Raw genomic sequence first — 11075 nt, forward strand, 5'->3', positions numbered from 1 at the left:
AGTGCAATAATCTAATATTTTTAAGAAGTTCTTCACACGTGATTAATCCGGCCCGTTGGAGTCTACTCTCTTGAGTTTGGGATTGGCAGATTCTGATAGGTCGCTTCTCAATGACGGCAACTGTTATTAGCTGCTTAAGCAGTCATGCCACAGTCCACAGTAATCAGCATTGCTCTCAAAAATGAGAATCTGATAAAAACATAGTATGAGATGTTGCAGTAAAAGCTAAAACTTTGGTTTTATGTGTTGTTTACAGGTTTTTTCACGCTTTATCATTTAGCCTAATTAGAGATGCCACTACATCCCTCATGGAGGGTCTCGTATCAGCCATGGCTTGTGTGCAGTGAAGTGCCAGTTCCAGCAATCTGAGGGCCTTTTGTTGTTCATCATTGACCCATAGGCTGATCTCCTCATCAAGGAAGCAAATGTATTCTTCATTGTCCTGTAGGTTCTGTCTAGCCCACGAGACAATAACTAAGCCTTCCTGGAAGCAGGGGTCTACGGGCAATTTTCTGCAAAGAATTTCTAGCAGAATCACTCCATAGCTGTAGACATCACATTTCTCTGTCAACTGAGTTGAGTATGCATTCTCTGAAGAGTGGCATAACGGACGAAAATGAAAGATAGTTTTAGAAATTTTGTTTCTACTTCGTAATGTCTAATTTTCAAAAATGGATGGAAAAAAGAGATGATGTAACCGACCTGGTGCTATGTAGCCCAATGTTCCAACAATTGCAGACCTTGTTGAGCTTGAATCCGTATCACAGACCAACTTTGCTATTCCAAAGTCTCCAATCTTTGGTTCAAATTCAGAATCCAGTAGTATGTTATCTGATTTGATGTCTCTATGGATAATCTGTGGCACGCAATCATGGTGTAGGTAGGAAAGGCCATGAGCTATACCGAAAGCAATACGATGTCGTGTATCCCAGTTTAAAACCAAACGGGGTTGGCTCTGGTGTAGGACATCAAAAAGTGTCCCGCCAGACATAAACTCGGTAACTATGAATCCATATCCATCTCTAATGCAGTAACCTGCCATTCTCAATATATTCCGATGCCTAATTAAGCGCAGAGTTCTCATTTCAAGTCTGAAGTTTGTGTCGGACAAATTCACCTTCTTGACAGCCCATTGGTTCCTAGAGTCGGAAGATTCTGTCCGGTAAACTGTTCCATGTTTGCCTCTTCCGATGATATACTTGTCACTCCATCCTTCTGTAGCACGAATAATATCTTCGATTTTCAAATTCTCCGGTAGATCTTCGGTTCTAGACTGTCGTTCATGGAGAAGAGTTTGATCATAAGAATGTTTCTTTTGTAGGAGTCTAACTACCAATATATATATCACTGCACAAAGCAATGCCACGGAGACCACCACAGCAGTAATTACACCAGCCAGCACCCTTCCCCTGCCGTTGCCTTTTCTAAGTTCCCGACAATAACCAGCTTCATCTCCTAGCGGGCAAAGTTCTGCGTTTCCGATAAAAGATCCAGGATATGAAGCTATGATCCTCATCCAAGCAGACGGTAATTTTCCTTTGAGGTGATTGAATGATATGTTCACAAAGTAGAGGGAGATCATGTTGTTCATATCTGCTGGTATCTCGCCATAGAAACTGTTGCTCGAGAGATCAAGAATCTGTAACTTGTCTAGTTTGCCAAGGCATGCAGGTATTTCACCAGAGAGCCTGTTGTTGCTTAAATTAAGAACTGAACTGAAATGGTGAAGGTTACTCAAACTGCATGGAATGGGACCTTGAAGCATGTTACTTCCAAGCTGCAATTCCAATAGGCTTTGGAGGGATGAAAAAGAATCAGGAATAATTCCAACGAGTTTGTTCTCTTGAAGTAGAAGGCTCTGCAATTTTGGCGATGATAATATCTCTGAAGAAATACTTCCTGAAAGATAATTGGCACTAAGGTCCAATTTGATGATCTTTTTGCAATGACCCAATTCAGAGGGAATGCTCCCTGTGAGTCTATTAGAAGAAACCCTTAAAATTTGTAGATTCTCAAGCTTCCCAAGCTCTGAAGGTATAGAGCCAGAGAGCCTATTTCGTGAGAAATCAAGCATTGAAAGATTGGTCCAGTGACCAAACACCGAGGGAATCTTTCCTTCAAGCAAGTTTCCTTGGACGTCCAGGAAGAAAATTCCAGAGTTCTCTTCCAAATCTGCTGGCATAGGCCCTTGCAAAAGATTGTTACTAAGGACCACCCTCTTGAGGGATGAGCATTTTCCAATATCAGTAGGAAAGCTCCCACTGAAACGGTTGTTCCCAAGGGCTAAAACTGAAAAATCACCGCCAGCACATATTCCGGATGGAATTGATCCATTAAGGCGGTTCCCTGACAAGTCCAATCTGACCAGAGCAGGAAAATTTTTCCTGAGCTCAAATTGCACCTCCCCAGTGAGATCATTGTGAGCCAGGGATAGAAATCTCAATTTCTTTAAATGAACAATTTCAGTTGGGATTCCACCAGTCAAACTGTTGTTATACAAAGCCAACTGCGCCAGGTTGCTCAGCCTGCCAATTCCGTGTGGAATGCGGCCTTCAATATGATTGCTGAACATAAAAAGGACCTCAAGACTTTCGAGATTGCAAATTTCTGGAGGGATACTTCCTCCAATGAAGTTGTGCTGAAGCCTAAGTTCGACAAGTGAACTGCAGTTTCCAAGCTCAGGAGGTAATGAGCCGTTAAGCATGTTGTTCAAGATAAATAAATAAGTTAAACCTGTAAGATTTCCTATTGACTGAGGAATGCGACCAACCAAATTATTACCTGAAAGAGCAATAACCGCTAGCTGATTGCATTGAGCAATCCTCTCAGAAATTGTTCCATTGAGCTTGTTCCCTGAAAGAACAAGCTCTTGTAAGTTTTCCAGACTCCAGAAAGTGTCTGGAATTTCCCCCTCTAGATTGTTTTCATCAAGATACAGAACTTTAAGTTGCAAAAGACCCTTAAAAGTCTCTGGTGGAATGACCCCTCCAAAATTGTTGTAAGATGCTATAAACGTAGTAAGGTTGTAGCAGTTTCCCAGGGTACGCGGTAAAGACCCGGAAAATTCATTCTCGTGAATCCAAAGATCTAAAATTCCACATGACGGTGTGAAATCAGGTAATGAACCGGTGAGGTTATTTGTGTTCAAATAGATGAACTTCAAATTTGGTAAAGAAAACATTCCACTTGGAGCCTCTCCAGTTAGAAAGTTGTTGTATAGTCCAATATATTCCAGATTTGTGCAAAGACTTACCTCAGGGGAAATTTCACCAGATAGAGAGTTATAGCCCAAGTCAATCCTTCTAAGCCACTTCGACATGAAAATTTGATGAGGGATTGACCCTCCAAAGCCATTATCATTGAGAAGAATGGTATTGAGTTGGCCACAGTTTCCCAGCATTTGAGGTATGTTACCACTGAAACTGTTGCCACTGAGGTCAAGAGAGACCATATACTTGTGGAGGCAAAGATAAGGGACAGAGTTGTTTAATATACCGGATAGCCCAAAGCCTGATAGATTCAAGGCTCTGACCTGAAAACTCTTGTTGGAGCAGCAAGACACTCCTGCCCATTGGCAATGAGACTTCGGAGAATTGGATTGATTCCAGGGTAACAAAAGTTGAGTGTGCTTTGGGAGGCTGTCAAGGAACTGGAGAAGGTAAATTGCAGGTGAAGGTAAAGAGACCGATGAAACAAGGAAAATAATGACTGAGAAGACAACATGGTACTGGAACAACACCACCATGTTTTTATTAAACATACATGGACCTTCTGTTGGTGGCATTGATCTGACTGTCTTTGATGCTATGTATTCTTCATGTTTAGTGTGGAATCCACTGATACTTCGATCCTTTTTTTTTTTAGGTTTGCTTTCAAGGGTGATTTGTGGGTGCTTGATGTGGCAGGCACATGTGCTGAAACAAGTTCCAATGCATCTGGTCGTTTCCTCTTGGATTACAATATGTAAAAATTACAAAAACTTGTATTCAAAGAAAAGCTTCTAGGAGGGGAAGGGCTAGGTTGAAATCATGCTATTTTAACGAAATAAAATAAAGTTGTTATAAAGTATTGAGGGGGTCCATCACGCACAATAAAAGTATGATGGTGCTTTGTGTAGTTGAAAACATTGAGGCCGCCCATGCCCCCCCTCCCTCACTTAAGGTATGCAATTATATCTGACACAAGTGTGATAATATCTGCATATGTATGTTTGCACATCCTTTCCTATTACTGTATACCTCAAGTATGATCAAAATAAAAGTTGGACAATATGCATTTTCCAATATGATAGAAATAAAAGTTAAAACACCCTCAGTCTTATAATTAGTGAGTTACCAACTGAGCCCCCATGTCTTGGTTGTTAATCAAGCAACAGAAAACCCATCATTACTCTCCAGACCTTTATGACTTACGAATAATCATGGGTCAGGTCAGATATCAATCTCAATATATTGTTTCTTAAATTCCAAGACATTAGCATATTTCAATTTGAAAAGTAGATCATATGAGTCCTTCCAAAATATACAAAAACGCCTCTCAGCGGCGCAGGGAGTTGGGAGAAATGGGCCTGAAAGTCTGCTATTTATCAGGCCGTATCACCAGGTGCAGAAGAGTCATGTACTAGCTCCTACTTTTGGACCCCATCTGGTTCTGGTGTAAAATGGCCAAAGTCCACCCAAATATGTTAAAATAGGCTAATTATATGGGCTTTGTTCTGTTCCGGAAAAAGGAAAGACAATAATAGCATTTGTATCTTTAGTTTGCTACTTTACGAAAGGCTCATGGGGCCTCAAGGCTTGACCCAATAGTATTCGGTTTCCACTTTGCTGAAACTTACCAAAGTTCGGACACACCCAACTCTTCTCAGAATCTCAGGTCTAAAGTTTTTCCAATCTAAAAATGGGAAAAGAGAAATGGTCCCGACAAGTTTTGCTAAGCAATGAAAAGAGAGGTAATAATAATAGTAAAAACACTGCACTCACCAAGTCCGAAAGATAATAGTATTCTAATTTCTGGAATCTATTTGTTTGAGGAGGTGGAAAGTGGCAGGACCACGTGGTCCCTTCGGGAGGACAAACCCCATGCCCCAGCCACATGGTTCTCAAATGCCAAAATGTATATACTATACTAATTTAAAACGCAGAAAAATCCCATAAACCTTGCTACCTTTGACTACAAAGCAAGAATAGTAGAATGATTAATAGCTCTGAATTTCTTTTGTTTCCTTGGCGGTGGTAGCTTGGAAATTGATCAATCAAACAACCAAAGGTCCATACCGTCCTTATTCTGTTGTTCCTTGCTGGAGAGACATGTCTCCCACCCACTATCTTCACGTACAACTGTACGCAACAATTGGACTTTTCTCCACATGATTTAACAAGAGAAAAAGTGTTTGATTAGCGTAAAGAATTCGAACCATTCCATTGAAATGTACAAACTGAATGTTTCTCTCTTAAATAAGCTCACAGCAGAGTTGAACACAGTTTGGTTTGCCTGGAAAACGATTTCACAGCCGTTACTACACAACTAGAGATATGGACAGAATCTGGTTTGTTTCGTTAGGGCGGCACAGTGACAAGTCAGGATTGTTTGTTTTGTTGTTTCATCATTCAAGGTCCAAAAAGGGTAATCCACCATGGAACTTGGTTTATTTCACAAAGAAATTAGAAAGATGAGTGTGGTACCACCCCATTAACAACAGCTAGCATTTGCTTATAGTATTTGTCTGCTACATGGAGAGGATAGAGTGCAATCAAGTTCCAAAATTGAAAGAAATGTTATAACTCACAACTAACTAGTAGTAGTAGTTTGTAACTGAGTGAAAGTGGACGGATTTTGCCTTGAAACTTAGGAGAGAGGGGGGAAGAGAGGTGGGTTGGTTGTTTTGACTGCATGTGATGCGGACAGCCCATCCTCCTCTCCAGCTGTCTGCCGCCAACCCTCCTTTAATTTTGCCTTCTCTCTCGTTCATCAATGCATTCTCATGTTTTATCAGCCCTTTTGACTCTTTCGGAGTACGTCTTCCCCCGCTACGGCACCACGCAATGCTTTGTTCCTTTCCTTGGGAACCCCCGTATTTCAACACTATCTCCCCTTGCTTTTTCATTTTCCCACTTCGCCATATGTTGAGACTCAATTGAATCATGTCTAAACCATTCAACATTTCTTCTGCAAAGCCTTTTATGAAACTTATCAGACTTTGGAGCTGTAACAAGTAATATTACATGTTCATCTTAAAAGCCTGTAACAAGGAACACTACTGTCACAGGAACACATGAATGTTACTCATACCTAATAATATCATTCTTTTATCAACTGTTACAATATTTCTTTAGGAATTAGTTATATAATTAATTATAAAAATTTATTTAATTTAAAATTAAAATATATAAAAAATTAGCAAATATAAATAAAAATAAAATTTTATTGAGTTTATGAAAATATGTGTAAAAAAAAACAAATCGAGGAAAAATGTGGTGGTTTCATTGATAGATATTTTGGGCGAGAAGAAATTATCTCTTTGCGATTCAAAAAGTCCCCCACATGACATCACGTCTAGTCACATCTCATCCAAAACTTAAGCCAAAAAAACACATGGAGATTCTAACCACACTCTCGACCAAGTCCCTTACCCAACACGCTCCCGGTCAGCACCGCCCGGCACTGCAAAGCCTCGAAGCACTCGCTACAAGGGCGAGTCGTTGAAAAATAGCTAGATGGAGCCTCACGTCTTCTTCCAATGGGCCCCCATAGCGTTTGCCACTCCCGAGGCTGCCACAGTGACCCCAGCTATGATCATTCTCCACAAACCTTACGTCGTTGGTCCACACACTCCCGGGGCTGAGGCTCTATTCTTTTGCACGCCCCACTGTTTTTGGTCTTGGTTTTTCCCGAGTGAGTCCTTGTATCGTTATTTCAAACATTGGCTTGTACAGGAAAACAAAAGTAGATTCAGGGCAAAAACTCTAATTCACTTTGACAACATTACAAGAGGAAACAGTTAAATAGCCATTGGAGGCTCTTATTTAGGCCTTGGTGTGTGTTTCGTACGTTGAATAGGACTTCTCATTCTTTCTTCTTTATTGTTTTGATGACCATCAATAAATACGTTTGTCCTAGCTACAGCTAGCTTTGGTCACGTGCTAAGCAATAAAATTTTGACAAAGAAACTTTCATTTTGATACAATTGGCATTCTTTGTCCACTCTTTCCCCTTTCTATTCCTCTCAACACCAATCCTCTTTCATCTTTAACGGATTCACCCATTGCTGAGAACTTGATCAAACGTTTCGAGACTGTAGGGATATCATGTACAGTAGTAAGGGCTGTGCTAGGAATTACTTACTAATTAAGTGGTTGTTTTTAAGTCAACCAAAAATTTAGTAGATGAAAGAAGAAAGAAATGGTAAAATATGGAGGAGAGAGCAATGTCATGTTCCATCAAATCATACTCTCTGACTTCATTAATTAAAATTTGAATGAGAAGTGTTGACTTCGTCAAGCTGAAGCAAAGCCAAGTATTGCATAGGGGTGGGTGTTGTGGAAGATTTGGGTGCCCAAATCCTGTCGGTGTATGGTTTCCAAGTGATATAATATAGAAAAGAAATGGAATGGTTTAGTACGTTGCATGCAGAAAATAATAGATGCCACAATAATGAGATGAGGTTGAGTGAGAGAGAGAAAGAATCGCTTTTACTATTTGTCTACTACCGTGGTGCGAATGTTGGAAGCATGGAAGCAAAGCAAAGGCCGAGAATGGCGGCAACCCATCCCTATATCTGAATCTAAAATCCCATATCAACCCCACACCACACTACTCACTATTCACATCACCTTGTCATGTAGAGACAGAGGTTTGCTAGTTTCTAAAAGATTTATAGGAAGGTGGTCTCCTTTGAAGAGGAAAAAAGAAAAAAGATAAGCATTCAGCATAACCTCCGCTTTAAATTTCTCCTTTTTTCCCCACTATCTGCCAGATTCAAAAAAAGGGTATAGAGTTAGAGGTGGTTAAGACTTAAGAGGCTCTCTTCTCAAATTTAGGGGGGGTTTGTGGCTTATTTGATGGAAAAGGCAGTTTCCCAAATAGGGAAAGTGGATTCATTATGAACATGGCTGGCTATAGCGTTTCAGACAAGGCAACCAATGAGAGTAGTAGCATTGAAGCTGTTGATTTGGGTGTGAAGCTGCAAAGTAGTAAATTATTGCTTCCTGGGAAGATGATGGTGGTTCACCATGATAATCATCACCGTCCATTTCCACCTTATGCAATTTGTTATGGTGATGTTGATGCTGATGGTCCCACAGGTAACAACAAGAAGCCTAAGACCAGTAATATATACGATGTTTTTCAAAGCAGTGATTCTGGTGCTGCTGCTGTTGCTGTTGCTGCTATTGCTAGTGGTGGTGCAGTTGGTGTAAGGACTCTGCAGCCTTTTGACGTTGCTCCCACTACACCCTTTGCTGCTCACACCGCCTTCAAATCCCCAGGTAGAAATTTCCTTCCTTTATCTCATCTAGTCAGTGCAAAGTGTATCATGTCTCTTCTTGTTCTTAATCCTCTCTTTCCCTTTCCTTTCTTCCTCTCTGTCCTCTCTGAAAAATTACACATCTTTACTTATTCATTTAAGAAAAAAAAAAGAGAAAATTTTCATCTTTATTCAGTGAGCAAGGCAGAGAGAGAGAGAGACAAGAGTAAAGTTTTGTCTGTTAGACTGAGACAGACACTGTGGATGTTTGATTTTTGTAACAGGAGGGATGGCGGCATCTTTGGAGTTTCCTTTTACAAATGCACAGTGGAAGGAGCTTGAGAGACAAGCTATGATATTCAAGTACATGAAGGCTTCTGTTCCTGTGCCACCTGATCTGCTTATTCCCATCACGGGAAGCGCCTCAGTTCCAGCTGCTTCCAACTCCGCTTGTAATCCCCCTTCTTTCTATTTAGCTTTCTATTCCTTAATTTCTGTCATTTTTTACTGATGGGATGGCTTGTATCTATGCCAAGAGATCGTAAGAATTAACAAAGTAAACGTTGTTCTTTTTGCTCTGGCCAGTGGGTGGTGGTGCTCTAAATCTGAGGTTCTCAAGCAGAGGGGATCTTGAACCAGGGAGGTGCAGGAGAACAGATGGAAAAAAATGGAGGTGCTCTAGAGATGTGGCGCCTGACCAAAAGTATTGTGAGCGTCACATGCATAGAGGTCGTCCCCGTTCAAGAAAGCCTGTGGAACTTCCTAACAAGAAGACCCGCCATACACATACTCAAGCTCTTCCTTCAACTTCTTCCACTATTCTCACTAAGAATGCTTCTCCATCACAGTTTCTTGGAACTCTTGCTCAGCCCTTCCGTCAGAATCAGACCACTTTTTTTCTTGATAAGCCAAGTGAAAAAGCTGCAACATTTTGGCCCGTGGCCTCTGTTTCTTCCTACAAGGAACCTAGGTGAGTTGAAGCTTTCTTCCCATTTTCTCTGATTACCCCCAAACCCCAAAAAAAAAAAAAACAAAATCTTTTGTGTGTTTTGAGTTTTGATTATACATTTCCGTCTCTAATTATGATAATCTTTCTTTTCTCATTGAAGGAACTCGGACTGGATTGTGAGTGAAGAACTCATTCCCTTGGCTTCATCTGACCAACGGTGGCATTATCTCATGCAAACAGTACCAACTTCTGTCAGATCTTTCTCCAATGCTGATAACTCATCTGTTCTCAACCAAAACTACAATAAGGAACCTCTGAACTTAAATTCATATGCAAATTTCAATGCTACAGAAGATCAACAAAGCAACCGTTGCCCTTTGTTTCTCAATTCTGAAATAGTTCCGCTAGAGAAGTCCCCAGAAATTGCTGCAAGAGGCTTTATTGATGCGTGGTCTACTGGTGTATCAGAAAACCGCAAAGCCAACTCAGGAACTGAAACCTCTGTTTCCTTTAATGGAAAATTCTCTCTTTCATCACTTTCTCTCTCAATGGGAGTCACTGACATCAGGGATGATGAGATGGCCCCTATTCATATGGGACTGGGAGTGACTGAGTCTGATCAGAACCATGAATATGCTTCCAAATCACATCTCTCAAGCTGGTTAGGCCCTGCCTCTTGGGCTGCTTCCACACCTGGAGGCCCACTAGCAGAAGTATTAAGGCCTAGCAAGATCGCCAGCGCCGTAGCAACCACGGAAGGCAGCTCTAATTCATCATCTCCCGTTACTGGGAATGGAAATTCTTGTAGTCCACCGCTGACTGCAGTGTCTTCACCATCTGGTGTTTTACAAAGAACCCTTGCTTCATTTTCTGATAGCAGTGGTAGCAGCAGCCCAACACTGGCCAGTTCAGGGGCCAAACCTGAGATAGGTTCGATGTGGCTTAAAGGAAATTAACATATCGTCCTGTTGGAATTGAAGCCAAGAATTTACTAGAAACGATATTGTTTTTTTTTTTGTTTTGGCGTTCTTTAATTGGTTACTTCGTTGTTGGTTTATGATGTTTATCCTAATTAGGTTGTGTAATTGTGCAATAGCAGCGGTTTTTTAAGAACTTGTCATAGTGCTTTTGTGAACTGCAAAGAAGAGAATCTGTCTGAAATTGTTCTTTGACTGGCATCATGGAAGTTTATAGCATACTGATTCTTAGATCTTTGCGAAGAGAGCAAGAAAATGGTACTACTCTTTGGTTAGTATATGATTTTCCTGCTAGTATGGTCCTACCTCTATGGCGGAAAATGTGATTGTACTCTGTTGAATTTAAACATGGAAAGTTTGAAGCATTGTATGTTGATTCTGTAGTTAGTGTTGCATTTATTCTCATTTTTAATCTATCTTCTAATATCCATGACAAGAAGATAAAGTCAAGTTTGAAATAAAAGATAAACGGACGAAGGAATTTTAATGGAAAGGTTGGTGGTTTAGCTTTCATCTTTGAATATACTAAAAAGAAAAACGCACCCTTATGTTAGAAGTTAACAGTGAAGACCTGATGGAAGCTTGAAGCTCCTTATGGATGGATCATGTTCTTCCCCGTAGCTTGAGTCAGCCACAGCTTGTCAGTTGTCATCTTGTGGTTTTTGACATGTTCATCGCTCAGATA

General features: G+C 40.6%; 2 protein-coding genes across 2 annotated transcripts; one reads left to right on the forward strand and one right to left on the reverse strand.

The window, feature by feature from the left end:
* LOC18605845 (receptor-like protein kinase) lies at nucleotides 105–4350 on the reverse strand. The gene is made up of 4 exons (XM_018117124.1): nucleotides 4340–4350; nucleotides 3763–3813; nucleotides 703–3638; nucleotides 105–591 (listed from the first exon to the last, which is right to left on the reverse strand). The coding sequence occupies exons 1-4, from the start codon at nucleotides 4348–4350 to the stop codon at nucleotides 263–265; spliced, it is 3327 nt and encodes a 1108-aa protein (XP_017972613.1). The 3' UTR covers nucleotides 105–262.
* On the forward strand, nucleotides 7683–10764 carry LOC18605846 (growth-regulating factor 7). Its single transcript, XM_007039120.2, has 4 exons — nucleotides 7683–8486; nucleotides 8749–8916; nucleotides 9050–9434; nucleotides 9574–10764. Exons 1-4 carry the CDS (start codon nucleotides 8102–8104, stop codon nucleotides 10367–10369), a joined length of 1734 nt encoding a protein of 577 aa, XP_007039182.2. The 5' UTR covers nucleotides 7683–8101; the 3' UTR covers nucleotides 10370–10764.

This window comes from Theobroma cacao, chromosome 3 (assembly GCF_000208745.1).
Source record: "Theobroma cacao cultivar B97-61/B2 chromosome 3, Criollo_cocoa_genome_V2, whole genome shotgun sequence".
Lineage (NCBI taxonomy): Eukaryota > Viridiplantae > Streptophyta > Magnoliopsida > Malvales > Malvaceae > Theobroma > Theobroma cacao.

Bases quoted from the DNA above. Each gene is read 5' to 3' on its own strand.
- LOC18605845 (XM_018117124.1), bottom strand. The intron at 3,639-3,762 runs GTATGTTTAATA...GTTCCTTGACAG, and splicing joins GCCACCAACAGAAGGTCCAT to CCTCCCAAAGCACACTCAAC. The intron at 592-702 runs GTCGGTTACATC...GCCACTCTTCAG, and splicing joins ATTGGGCTACATAGCACCAG to AGAATGCATACTCAACTCAG.
- LOC18605846 (XM_007039120.2), top strand. From the start codon at position 8,102: ATGAACATGGCTGGCTATAGCGTTTCAGACAAGGCAACCAATGAGAGT. The intron at 8,487-8,748 runs GTAGAAATTTCC...TTTTTGTAACAG, and splicing joins CACCGCCTTCAAATCCCCAG to GAGGGATGGCGGCATCTTTG. The intron at 8,917-9,049 runs GTAATCCCCCTT...TGCTCTGGCCAG, and splicing joins AGCTGCTTCCAACTCCGCTT to TGGGTGGTGGTGCTCTAAAT.